Below are 14,855 nucleotides of genomic sequence, written 5' to 3' on the forward strand. Positions count from 1 at the left end.
TACGATACATATTTTCCCCCCAAATCACTTTCTTAAATAGTAGTAGGCCTACTGGTAGTATTTTTTAACAACACACTTAATTGCAGAGGTTATTCAGTGTCAAAATTCAATATGGGCAAGAAATGGCAGATACATTTTACCTGGGGCCCTTCTATTAGGACCAGAATTCTTTAACATGTTGTAAATCAAAAACACGTGCCTCTCATTTAAAATTCAACGCTTTCAGTCAGTTCTGAACCGATAAACCTTAAATCCAACAGGTGCCTTGGTAACTGCTAGACCAACTAGGGTCCACCATATTGTTTCTGTAGTCCAGTCCACCATACTGTTATCAAGGTTAATAGAAAAACTGAACTTCAGGAAAGAAGAGAAATTTATTCCATCCTCAATTAAGCAACTTTTGGCATCTTTAGAAGAATGGTTCTTATTCCACAACTAAATTCTCACTCCCTCTTGAGAATTTTATGAAAAATCTGTTAAATACCTCAGTGTCTGGATTGTTCATTCACAAGCTAAAATATCTATAGAATGCATACAGCTGAGATCTCCTCCAGAAAGAGAAAAATTGAAGAGGCAATTCATCACTTTCCTTCAAAAGTAGACAGACTTGACTTGGGTGAATAATTTACTTACTTACAAATGGCTTTTATGGAACCTGGAGGTTCACTGTCACCCTCACATAAGACTGCCACTGGTCCCTATCCTGAGCAAGATTAATCCAGTCCATACCATCATATCCCATCTCCCTCAAATCCATTTTAATATTATCCTCCCATCTACATCTCGGCCTCACCAAAGGCCTTCTCCACTCAGGTCTTTCACTAACACTCCATATAATTTATTTAATGAAATTTCTTGAAGAAATATGTGACTTCAGAGTAAATAGCAAAGTTGAATGAAGAAAAAGCTATTCTTTACTCAAAATAGAGTGAATTATTTCTTTTTTAAATTTTCATTGAGAAAATGATTGCCCATGCACAACTCTCTGTGCCTTCCTGGAAGTAATGCTTCAGCAGAAAAGTTTTTTTCTTCAACGAACATGGTGAGAATGAGTTTAGAAACTGTTCGAGCCATGCTTGCTCTCTTAACCAAATTGAACATGACCTGTCAGATATTTGCTGCAAAATTGGGATCGAGAAAAAGACTTATTTAAAAAAATTCACTCTTCTTAAAAAATAGGCCGACCAGTAAGTTAAGTACGGTAGTAGATAAGCAGAATGAATATCCTGAGTGTGTAAATAGAATGATTATTTTAATTCTTTAAATTGGTAAAAAGAATACAAGTGAATAGCAAACTAACAGAAATGTTAGAGTAGTTTTTTTCATATATTGATATCTGTCCCGAGAAATAATTTGTTTTGTTTAACCACATGAAATGATTAGTTTAAACTCCAAAGATTGAATCCACTTTAAAATGTATACTGTTTATTTATTAACTGTAAGTGTATTATTAATTATGTTCAAATTCCAATAAACTTTGGCAGCTTCTTCAGAGGCAAACGATATTCTCAACATAACAGTTAGGAAGTAACTGCCAGTTGTAGTTATTTGTCAGTACCGAAATTCGAAACAAAGTTGGCAAAATAAAATTCAACCTGACAACTAGAAAATCACTATAATTCACTAGCATGTGTAGTAATTGGAGGAAATTGGTTAGGTTCAACCTTAGGTATAAAGTAAGAAGACCCAGACTATAGTAGAGTAAACGCAAGAAGAGCTTGCCACGGAAAGCTGTGCGAACTTTCGGAAACGTTCGGGTGCACTCGACCTCGCTTCGATTCGACTGGCAAACTGTTGTCAGTTCTCAGTCGTCTGCTGGCTTGATGTTTCGAGTGAGATTTATCACAGCGTATGTAACGGAACCTAAACCTAGTTGCAGAGTAACTAATAACATTACATTGTTGAAAATACAGAAGCACGAATTCTTTTACATATAAAATAACTGAATGAAATTACAAAGATGTTATAAGAAATATGTGATCATGTAATAATTGATATTTGACATTGTAATAAAATACTAATAACTAATACTATGTGATTTTATTAAAATGTTCCGATAACTAGGGTTATAAATAATTCCCTAGTTTGACTGTATAACGTTTCATTAGCACTTCCTAATTTAGAGCCAACGGGGGGAATTGTTAAGTACATAGAATGTTATACAGAACTCTGTTATTTTACAAACACACTTTGAATTATATAAAACTCTTGATATCAGGGATAAAACACAGAATATGTAATGCACACGCTGGCTTCTTCTACCCGCTCTGCACAATACATTTCACGATACAAACAGCTCAAGACCGCGCTTTCGAATGCACCCTGTAATCAGCATTACGTGATTCATAGCAGCCCTGTAACGAGCATGACGGCACGAGGACCGAATATCGTTCTCTGCGCATCAGTCAAATGGGCAAGCTTTCTTTGCGCTTCCTCTACAATGGTATATGACTGATATTGGGTGGCTAAGTGCTGAACGACTTAAAGTTTAATCCATAATCCACTCTACTTGCATCGGAAATAAAAGGAAGTTATGTACATGTTTTAGGCATAAAATGCAATTAATAAAACAATAAATTGTGTCAAAAAATCACAAATAATTTATATAGAACTTGTAGAACTTAACATTACCTCATTTTTCTTGATTTGCATATGTCATTCTGAAAGAACATCCCTGTAAACTGTGACATAAAATATATCGAAATACAATATCAGTTTCGTGCCTGTGGTTTTACTTTCAAAATCATTTTATTAACGAGAGAGGCTCAGGGGAGCATACTGAGATAAAATCTCGTACCTCAAATTCATGCTGGAACCCATAATCAGAATCCCTGTGTCTTTCCACATATGCCATTGTGAGATCAGCCTTTGAGATTGGGGTCATATCAGGAGGACTTGCAGACACCAACACATGACGTCCACGTAAACTGCGACACAGGTGCCTACAGAAAATCAACAACAGAATCATCTCATTGGTTTAGAGCAAACTACAGTTGTGTTTTGTTCATTTCAAAAGATGACTAAAAATAATTATTTTTCAAGTGCATAATTCCCAGTTCGAATTGTAGATACTGAACATGGACAAAACCCTTTCAGGGGTTAAAAAAAATATTGTATACAGACAGCATATTTAAAACCACTTTTCCAGCATCAAGGATGTTAAAAAGGAGTATTTTCGTGAAAATCTCAAAATCAAAACTTCGCAGTATCACAATACCTTCTCTTTACCCTTCCAATGATGACACCAGGGTGGCCTACTGGGGAATAGCTCCCTCTCTCCAGATTCCAGAATTTCCCCCCCCCCCCCCGAGATTTCAGACCTTTTTAAATATAATTTACACAAAATAACACTTAACAATGGCTTTGTGTGACAATTTTACATAGAACGATAGTTACCTATTCATATTCATCATGTTTTACGCAGCAATGATAACATTTTCAAGTTAAGGGGTTACATACACCTTCGAGGATAAAAAAAAATGTTTTTCTTATATTAACTTGATACGAACTCTTAGCTTTTTATATGTGAAAGAAATTCTAAGTTAAATATGAAACTGACCAAGTAATACATTAAAATGTCCTTCCAAGCAAACACAATACCAGCTAGCAGTATCCAATTTTATTGCTTATTTTCTCAAATCCGCATTTTTCAAAACTGTGTATATCATATATTTCACAAATTTTAAATCATAAATGCACGAAATTTTGCATGATCCATTTTCTTATTAAGATTAGTGAAGTGTAGCTCAAACTTTAACCAATATTTAGCAAAAATAAAGGAAATTAATGAAAAATGTCTCAAGAATTTAAATACAGTAGACCCCCATTATCCATCACACTATTAACTGATTGGTGGATTATCCAATGGTAATTTTTTTTTTTTTTTTTTGTAGAACAAAATATGAAGTCGTGTACATTGTTAGTACGAATTTTTTTCTAGAAAGACTTATAAGTAAAAGTAACATTGTTTTCATTAACAAAGACAGGCCTTTCCAAATCTGTGCTTCTGAACTAGTATTATTTATAGTTTATATGTATAAGTCTCATGTATTATTTGTCAAAATCTCATTACTGAATTTGTTATTTTGATACATTAACTGTGGCGACTATACCGAGGTATGTGTTATTGCAAAGCACCCCTCAATTACAAACCCATTGCACCATTCTGTCCTTGTCCTTCTGTTTGAGGGGCCGTACTGTTTAACTTCTATGCAAGATGTCTTCCATGAGTGTCGAAAGAAAACGTGTTGTTTTAAATAACGAAAAAAAAAAAAATGCAAATAATTCAAAGGTTTGGGAAAGGGGAAACTGTGGCATATGTCGAATCAGAATACGAGATTGGCGACAGAACTATGCGCGAATAATAATAATAATAATAATAATAATAATAATAATAATAATAATAATAATAATAATAATAATAATAATAAAAAGAATAGACTATGAAGTATGAGAATGTAAATCTACAACACGAGACTGATTAACTGTTCAGTCCACCCCTTTCGTTACCATGAATAATAGACAAAATTTGTCTTCCTATACAGTAGAGGGGTAATAGGATTACCCCACTGATGATTTTTCAATATTATTTTCATTTTTCTCCATATGTCTTTTTGAAATTCCATGTATTTGTCCATTATATGTCTACTAATAATTTGAATTAAGGATGACATAAATATTTAATCTACTTCAAGAAGTAATTCACATTATTCAACTGGGGTGATCTTGTTACCCCCCTTCCAGGATACAAAATTCAATCTGGTGCTTATTTTCTTCATTTCTAAGTTTGTCTGCTTCCAAAACATTTTATTTTGTGTTATTTATAACAATTCTTATATTCTTATTTATATTATCATGACTTTTTGTTCCCAATTTTTTTAGAAATAATTATTATTGGAGCCTTTTTTAGAGATGTTCATTGTAGTATACGTGACGGTCGAATATTTGAATTTCAATAAAGAACTGAAATTTGATTTATTAGTTTTACATTTTTATTTATTCATTTTTTAGAGCTTTAAATTTTTTTAATTTTATTTCATTAGGAACAAATCTTTTGGAGATGCTCATGGTTGTACATACATACATACATACATACATACATACATACATACATACATACATACATACATACACACACACACCACACACAAACACACACACACACACACACACACACACACACACACGTGTTCTGCCCATGGGCAGGTTTTCACTGCAAACCCAGCATTCTCCAATCTTTCCTATTTTCTGCTTTCCTCTTAGTCTCTGCATATGATCCACATATCTTAATGTCGATTATCATCTGATATCTTCTTCTGCCCCGAACTCTTCTCCAGTTCACCATTCCTTCCAGTGCATCCTTCAGTAGGCAGTTTCTTCTCAGCCAGTGATCCAACCAATTTCTTTTTTCTTTCTGATCAGTTTCAGCATATGGTTGTATAGATTATGATATTCTAATATTTAAATTTCAAGAATTAACTGAAATGATTTCCGATTTATGTTATAATCACTGCTTGTAAATTTGTTTTCCACCATGTCAGAAATGTATAGCATTGAGGAATTTGTCTTGAAATGGAAGGGAGACAAATTTAAATTTACTAAATATGTTACCTCATAATGTCACCAGTAATATATCTGAAATTAATTAATTTTGATATATTTTTCAGCAGGACTTTAGAATCACTCTGTATTTTCAAAATAGGGTGATTATTTTATATTTTTACTTTTTTTTTAAGTCTATAGTCAATAACATAAAAATTGTTTATATTTCAAATGCTTAACAAAGATTGGTATATAATTTTGATGTAGCAGTAAGTTTTGAAAAACCTTGGTAGCAGGAGGGTTAAGTAAGACACTTTTTAAAGGTTAAGGAAACTTGTGTGGTAGTATCACCATGATTCTACAATGTCCATTCCCCGCCATGAGTGAGTCAGTAGCACATAGTGAAAACCTCGTTGCGCCTGTCCACACCTCACCTGATCACACTATATATGTACATACTGTACATATGTAATTTTTTTTGAGTGTGTAATTCATTATTATTTATATCAACCGAGAGAAACATGTGATTTTAAAAAGAGTTTATACAGTGAAACCTGTTCAAGAAGGAAGTGACAAGGTCCTAATTTTTTTTTCCGTTGTGGACAGGTTTCCGTGTTATTCAGGCGTGAAGTTAAAATGGTATATTTTATCATTTGCATTAATGAAAAACAAAATGGCATGCCACAAATTGTAGGAATTACAAACTATTCAGTTTAACACTACTGACATTAAATCAGCTTCCTGTCACTTATTTAATTGGTGAATGATCTTGATTAAAATCTCATTTCGTATATAAATTGTATCATTACTCACTCATTAAACACTGTAAAGTTTATTAATTACATTAAATTTAATATCTAACACTATAATATAATACTGTACTGTATATCACAGCACATTATTTAATTCGACTAGGAGCCTAGAAGCCTTGAATTCTGGATTATTTAATTTCTTTGCTAGTTCAAGGGTTTTCTTTGCAGAATAGGTCCAGAAATTTGCGTGATCTATGAAAGGGCAAGAACAATCCACTCCCACAACTGTTCATTTATTTCTATGTAACCAGTTGTTTTCTCTTTCTTTTTATGTCACCATTATTGACCGCAAGCCACTCACTCATGATACGGCCTTTATTTCTGAAAGTGTTAAGTGACACCTGAGTTTTCCATTCATAAATTTCAACATTATTTTCCATACACTTCATTTCTCATTTTCCTCGATAACTTTTACTTCATCAATTAATGATAGTGCAACATTTTCACGCAACTCTTTTTTTTATCACGAAATCGCTAATACACTTGCGTTTTACCCAGCTACGACAGTATACAGGAGTGAAGCATTGAGCATCTTTGAAGGGACTCGTCTGCTTAGTCAATAGGGTAATAAAATTTATGACCACCAGGCCAACACACCCTCGCACCCTCAAAAATTTTACAAAGAAAACTTGTTTTTATTTTAGTGACCTATTAGTATTTCGTACATTTCTTGAAAGCACATACTGTTTCAAAATATAGTTTACATTAAAGTAGTGTGTCCAAAATATTATTTCCGTTTTGAACAGTAGCAGACAGTTTCCGTTTCCGCGTTGGACAGTTTCCGTTTTATTCAGGAAAAATTACACATAATACATATGAATTTTTCCGGGACCAATAAATTGTTCTGAAATAGACAGGATTCCAGATTATTCAGGTTCCGATTTGAACAGGTTTCACTGTATATGTGTGTGTTTGTATATGTATATATTTATCGTGTCCTTACTTACTTACTTATTGGCTTTTAAGGAACCCGGAGGTTCATTGCCGCCCTCACATAAGCCCGCCATTGGTCCCTATCCTGAGCAAGATTAATCCAGTCTCTACCATCATATCCCACCTCCCTCAAATCCATTTTAATATTATCTTCCCATCTACATCTCGGCCTCCCCAAAGGTCTTTTTCCCGCTGGCCTCCCAACTAACACTCTATATGCATTTCTGGATTTGCCCATACGTGCTACATGCCCTGCCCATCTCAAGCGTCTGGTTTTAATGTTCCTAATTATGTCAGGTGAAGAATACAATGCATGCAGCCCTGCGTTGTGTAACTTTCTCCATTCTCCTGTAACTTCATCTCTCTTAGCCCCAAATATTTTCCTAAGAACCTTATTCTCAAACACTCTTCATCTCTGTTCCTCTCTCAAAGTGAGAGTCCAAGCTTCACAACCATATAGAACAACCGGTAATATAGCTGTTTTATAAATTCTAACTTTCAGATTTTTTGACAGCAGACCAGATGACAAAAGCTTCTCAACCGAATAATAACAGGCATTTCCCATATTTATTCTGCGTTTAATTTCCTCCTGAGTGTCATTTATATTTGTTACTGTTGCTCCAAGATATTTGAATTTTTCCACCTCTTCAAAGGATAATAAATCTCCAATTTTTATATTTCTACAAATTACAGTTTTAGTATCATCATAGGCCTTTTCGAGAGGGTTAAAATTTATTCGAATCTTATGACTGATTTGAACCACAGTGCCAGAGTTTGGAAAGAATAGAAATTCTACCATAAATTGTAATATTAGCAATACATACTAATAAATTACCAAGTATGCAATGCTGTATATCAAGAAATTAATCATAACTATCTGTTGAAATGCTTCAATATAATGCAGATTTATTGAGGTGAAATGTGTTTACTTAAAATTACACAATATCTTTTCTCCTTTTTCTTCAACCCACAACAGACACAACACATTTATTCTGTTGACATATGTGGCAGACACTGGCTAAAAGACATATTTTTCAGTTCATGCCTGAAACGAGCAAATGTTCTCTGTGTAGTTGAAGTCTTCCAAAAAATGACGTAACTCACAACACAAAGAAGTTCAAACTATTTTACACTCTCTCTTATTTTGGGAATGAAGATTTGCATTGATTCTTTAGAATATTCCTAATTTCTTTAATGATAACTGGAGGTAGACACAATGAACCATCTAGAAGGAAAGAAATTACAGAGAGTCCATTATTTTAGCTTGACCTTCACAAAGATTCTCTTAAGCTAGCATGAGCTTGCTGCTCAATCCTTGCTTGATCCATCTATGTCAAGCTCATTATTTTCTCTCTGTGTAGGAAAGCAGAAACAAGAGCTCAGATTCTTGCCAAACACAATCAAAATGCATACATTTATCTAAGAGGTCAGTTAAAGATTGAATTCTAGAAACAGATTAATTGTTGTTGTTTAGTCAATTGTCTGAAGACAGGTTTGAACCTCATAAGTGACACCAATAAGGCAGTATTCATAAGGCAACTAGGCCAGGAGATAATGGGGTAGGGTGGCCAGTTAATTAGGGTTCAGGAATTAAGAAAATTATTTCATGTAAACACTTCTGTAACAACCATAAAATTGGGTGTATGTACCAGAAAAATGAATTTTCTTTTATCAGATTTATTATTTATTACTTCAGCATTTCTCAAAACGAAGTTTCAGTGTAATCATGAAAACGACACACAACTTCTACTGTGTGTATAAAATATGATTTCACTGATTCAAAGGAATGTATATCTGTCCTGGAGGTGTAACAGTTTAGCCAACTGTTATGTGTATAATGTGATCAGGATTAATTTATGATGATGACAGAATGTTATATATTCAGACACCTCAGGCCATTAACAAGAGTTATTTGGCAACAGAAGGAGGAAAAATAGATGCAATGGACGATTTTGAGAATTTGCTTATATCAATCAACCAATCAATTGCAAATTGCATGGTTTTTATGTGGAACAAACTTTGTGTGACAGAAAACACACAGCTATATTTCCAATCTGAGAGAAGTCATATGATACACTGGTCCATCAGCAAGCATGCAAACTAAATCAATGAGGATGCCACTGTGTATAATTTCATGTTGGTACCAATTTTCTGAATTAATTTAAAAGACAAGAACTTCTTACATGAATATTACAGGAGCATTTTCAAACAATTTTATTATTTCGAGTAAATTAATTAAAAATCATTAACTGGAAATTCCATATACATTGAAACTTTGACTGTTATTATCTCTGACTACCATTTCTATTGCCATTCACTATTTAATACCATTAAATTCGATTATGGCCAAAATTCTTCTAATCATCGATTGTGTAAGATCATGTACTATTCCCCTGAATGACTAATATTATCAAGATCTCGAGCACCAGTCACTCATCCAACTGTTTCATTTCTGACTACACTTTCCTTGGTATGTGGGCATCTAAGGGTGTGTCAGCTGTTAATTTCAATATCAATGTAGGTAAAGGAACATATCCCATCCAAATAAAAAATTGTTTTACTCAATTTTACAGCATGTAAGCTTGGAAGCAAAAATTCTACAAAAAATGTAACGGACTTAACAGTAGAGCTTTCTGGCCTGGCTACAACTTTGCACAAACACCACCATTATCATATTCTTTTAATTGAATCGAGATTGAATTGATATTTCTGCCAATAGCTATTCAATTAATTCTTTCCAAATACTAATTCGTTTAACAGTGATCACAAAATTCGTTTCCATTCAGTCCAGCGAGCTGTGGTAATTGCTGTCACCCTGCTGACGAGTGTAAAATGGAGCTGTTAAGCTGTGTATTGTGAACAGTGATGGCACTCAGCAAGCAAAGTTTGTTTCTCTATATTGAAGAGAATAAAAACATTTTTGAGAAATACAATGGGACAAGAGAGGCTTTCGGAATTAGCAATGTTTTCAGTGGAAAAAGACTTCATCGTGAACAATACCAGTTTCAACCAGAAAGTTACCGGTATCGAAAATTTAACCCATAGCAAAAAAAAAACAGAATGAACATACTTTTCATGTAGGACTTGAAGGAAGATGTTTAATGTGTTTGTTATCTAGTCAACTGTCTAAAGACAGGTTTGAACCTCATAAGTGACACCAATAAGGCATCACTCACAAGGCTACTAAGTCAGGAGATAATGGGATACGGTGGCCAGTTCTTTTCCCCCCTCCACTACATACATCACTGATTAGTATTTTAATATATGTACAGTATTAATTTGGTATGTTAATTGTTTATATGGCTTTAATAAGAGCTGATTCTGTGCATAGTTAAGTTTTATTTGTAAAAAAGAAACCCTCTTCCTCACATTTTGTTACTTATTTCTGTCAGGGTTGAATCTATGTTGCATAGTTTGAAGGCCGTTTTCTGAATGTAAAATATATAAATATTAGTAAATGCAACCACTTTTAAACAATAGCACGAACCACTACTGGGATTTAATAACTTTCAATTAAATTAAATCGAAGTACCGGTAATAGTGTTTTGGAAATACGTACATTTTGCTGAAATGTTATAATATGAAATTACGATGTTTATAAACAAATTGTGCAGATATTGGCATAGCTCAGTAGCTAAGGTGTTTGCCTGCCGATCTGGAGTTGTGCTCGGGTGCGACTTCGATCCCCGCTTGGGTTCATTAACTATCACCAATCTCATTGATGCTAAATAACTTAGTAGTTGATGGAGCATCATTAAATAACAATGTCAAAAAAATAATTGTTGGTATAATTTGGTATTAAAATATTAGATTCTGTACTACGCATACCACTGAAAAATGTGTAACATTTGGAATCACCTTTTCTACAATGCAGTCGTGAACGGTGTTTTGATGAACAAAGATGTACATATTAAAAATGAATAAATACCTGAAGGAATTCGTAAGTGTCATCTCCACACCTTGGGCTTCAGCCACCTGCTTTGTATAGCGCTGCAGAAGACACAGGGAGATGAGCAACACCAGCACAATGAGGATAAGTGCACAGAGCACTTGCAGCACTAATGCCAACACCTGAGATTGTTCAGCAGCTTGCAGCACTTGTGGTCCAGGATTCAGAGCTACAAAGTATCCACTGTATGCTGGTAGCAATGTCTGCTCTGGTCCAAACACTGCCATGCAATCAAATTAAACTTTTCAAGATTTTCTATTTCAATGTAAACTCAAAATTACTTAAGTTAATATGAAGTTTTTAAAAGAATTATTCTAATCTTTCACAGATGCGATCAGGCAATTATTGACCATAATTACACTAGATTTTTTGTGGGAAACAAAGTAGAAATTTGATAGTAACAGACAAGAACAGGTATAAATTTAACTTCGATTTCGTAAGTTCAATTCCTTTGGAAACTAAAATTTTAAGGAATATGTATGATAAGAACTTTCTTGTGTTAAATTTTAACGTACCTTGTTAACATGTTTTGACCTATTTTCGGTCATCTTCGGAACAAGGTACGTTAAAATTTAACACAAGAAAGTTCTTATCACACATATTCCGAAATGATACAGTGTTAAAAGTTGTGTAATCAAGATGTAAAATTTTAAGTTAGAAAGTTTTCCCACATAAATTCCACTTGTGATACTTATTCTTTAAGATGTGGAACAAGTCAAAATTTTACAATATTACAATTACAATTTTTACAAATTTTTGCAGATTTACAATTTAGTAATTTTCTACAATTTTTACAGTTTTGTGCAATTTTTTACAATATTTTGGCGAGATGTAGTGAGATGAGTTGAGGTCCGAGGATTCGCCAAAATATTACCCGGCATTTGCCTTTTGGTTGGGGAAAACCTCGGAAAACCCAACCAGGTAATCAAATCAAAGGGGGGTAAGATTTCTGTACAAAATGAATGTAAAATAATACTGTTCAACTCTACCATGTGAAAGTAGGAAAAAAAAACGTTTGAAAATTTATTTAACAAATCTCAAACAGCAATGAATTTAGTTGACACTATAAGTAGTTTAAAAAGTATTAACTGACCTTTTACATAACGACAAAAAATATTTTTAAAGTATTAACTGACCTTTTACATAACGACAAAAAATATTTTTAAGATTATACAAATTTCTCAATGATTCCGTGTGCTTCTTTAATTTATCCAGTGTTCAAACGGAGAGAAATTCTGGTGCTAGTGCTGGATTACAAATTTAATGTAACAATATATTTCCGTCCTTCAATTAGCTTTCATGAAACAATTAGTTCAGACCACAACATAAAAATGCATACTTCCTGTATTCAGTTTGTCATCTAATATCAAAGAGTTGTCGCCAATTTCAGTGATTTCTATTGCTTAATTATCCGAAGTTATTGCAAGTTTTGTCAATAAGATGACATGGTGAAAATGAAGCACATGCCAAATAATTCTGACATGGGCAAGTACGGGGTAAAAACACAACTCCAAGTTACAGAAATCAAATATTTTCTAAAACATCAATGAACACTTCTTTGCCCTAAAAGGAACAAGTTTACGATGAGGCATAGTACCCTTATTAGAAAACACACACATAAGACGACACTATAACTGAAGCCACAACTTTTGTAGGCTATATATAAAAAAAGACCATCTGACATTCATTTTATGAATGTGATTCATTATGCCTCAGAAAAAATAAACTATTGTGCATAATAAACTTGGGCCGAAGGGATATAAAAAAGGTTTCAGAAGTGAAGATTTGATATTAAATAGGCAAGTGGAATTAGCCCAATGACTCAACTATTTATGGCTGAACTAACCCTCAAGTTCCGCATTATATATTCCATTCTATTTCTACACTTCCTAGGCATGAGATGAGAAACTGATATGCATATGAGTTTCAGAATGGTTCATTAATAATAGCAGGAATAAAGTTGTATGGTAAGAAAACATTTTGTTTCTTTAGCTATCCAGGATTTGAATCAAGCCCCTGAATCAGCCATTTTGTCAACAACACATTCAAGAAAAAGACCGGCATGGTGGTCCAGTGGCTAAAGCATTGGACTCATAATCCCATGGACCTGGGTTTGATCCCCAGTGTGCCCCTAATTTATGACTTGTGCTGGGCAAGCCCATGGTCCAGGTAACACAGGGGCGTCACAACAAAGCTCCATCATCTCATTTCATTGTGGGTGTAGCATAGACCAGCCTCATGTAGCACACCCTGGGCAATGATTCTGTCGGTAAAATTGGTCTTAATATGGGTGAACGACGAGCAGTCAAGTACCCATTCATAGATTAAAAAAAATACATTCAAGAAAAGTAAGTTAGTACCACAGTCTACTATATACAGTCACGAAGCTTGGGGTGAGTTTTTGCATTTCTCACAATAGTTGCTAGTCGCTTGGAGTGCTGTGAGTACTAGGAACAATAGACTGTGTCACTGCCATCGTGATCTAATACAGGCCGTAAGGCAGACCATGTGACTCGCTTAACCCGATCACGAAGGGCGGCGTTTCAACCATATAAATTAATTGGAATGCATAAAGAGTAACAGATATTTCTCTAAAATGTAGTGTAATTGCATTAATAAAATTTAAAACAATGATTAGGAGACACTTCAGACATAATTCCTTGCGAGTTTAAGATGTAATATTATTTTTGGTTTGAAAATTACGTTGTTCGTATGTGTAATACCTGCCTTTATTTCGATTAAATATTGCGAAATTCTTGTACATTCATTTATGCACGATTCAATATTTTTCAGTTGCACCGCACGAATATTTAGATATGTTGATATTATAGGTTATGTTTACTATTCCAGTTGCCCATTTCTGTCTAATTTTAGTGGTCTCCAATGCCCTGCCACCAATTGCCACTACAAATGTATGTTATGTTATATGGAAAGTATAGGTTATGTTTATTATATTTAACTTATATTCCTATATTCGCAATTATACATTATAATTAAACATAATGTCATGTATGACACCCATCACATTCTATTTGTCTGTATTTTAATACAACTGAGTACTGAATTATTGTATTTATCTACTACCTAAGAGACGAAGTAACACAATCGTACGTACACTAATTTCATAGGAGTGGTATGGTAAATTTTCTGTCTACAATTAAGGAAGGTAGATGTGCTAAATTAAAATCACAATATAAATTCGTTTTTATTGAACCTCAAAATAGCTTCCATTCTAAACTTAAAATGTTGATGCGAACAGATTATGTTAACGCATAAAATTCTTTTCACATTAAAATAAAACAGTTTTGTAATTATTTCTGCAACATATTATGCAACAAGAAGTAAACGGAACTTATGGACACATTACACTAAATAAAACTTAGCAATGATATGCAATAAAGTTATAATGTAATATTTCACTGAGCTACATACACTGAAATAGAAAACCCGAACATACATTACGGCCTGGTCTAGATTGAAAAGGCACTGACTGTGCCGTATTTCGCTTTGTTGTGAAAAGCTGTGTAAACTGTGAAATGTTCGTTATCGGTTGTAATAACTGTAAATGGCTAAAATACAATAATTTGAATAATAATATGGGACAAGGAGACATTTGTGGT

The 14,855-nt window shown here is 33.7% G+C and overlaps 1 protein-coding gene across 3 annotated transcripts in view; it reads right to left on the reverse strand.

Annotated features, from left to right (window-relative positions):
• The window catches only part of Ptp69D (Protein tyrosine phosphatase 69D), a 194,057-nt gene that overhangs the window by 123,958 nt on the left and 55,244 nt on the right, over positions 1 to 14,855 (reverse strand). For all 3 annotated transcript variants that reach the window (XM_069837085.1, XM_069837082.1, XM_069837083.1), the window contains exons 14-15: positions 11,215 to 11,455; positions 2,798 to 2,942 (exon numbers count right to left, since the gene is read on the reverse strand). In XM_069837085.1, coding sequence (XP_069693186.1) covers positions 2,798 to 2,942; positions 11,215 to 11,455 — 386 coding nt within the window. The remainder of the gene's footprint in view (positions 1 to 2,797; positions 2,943 to 11,214; positions 11,456 to 14,855) is intronic.

The sequence above is a fragment of the Periplaneta americana genome, chromosome 10 (genome assembly GCF_040183065.1).
Source record: "Periplaneta americana isolate PAMFEO1 chromosome 10, P.americana_PAMFEO1_priV1, whole genome shotgun sequence".
NCBI classification, from domain to species: domain Eukaryota; kingdom Metazoa; phylum Arthropoda; class Insecta; order Blattodea; family Blattidae; genus Periplaneta; species Periplaneta americana.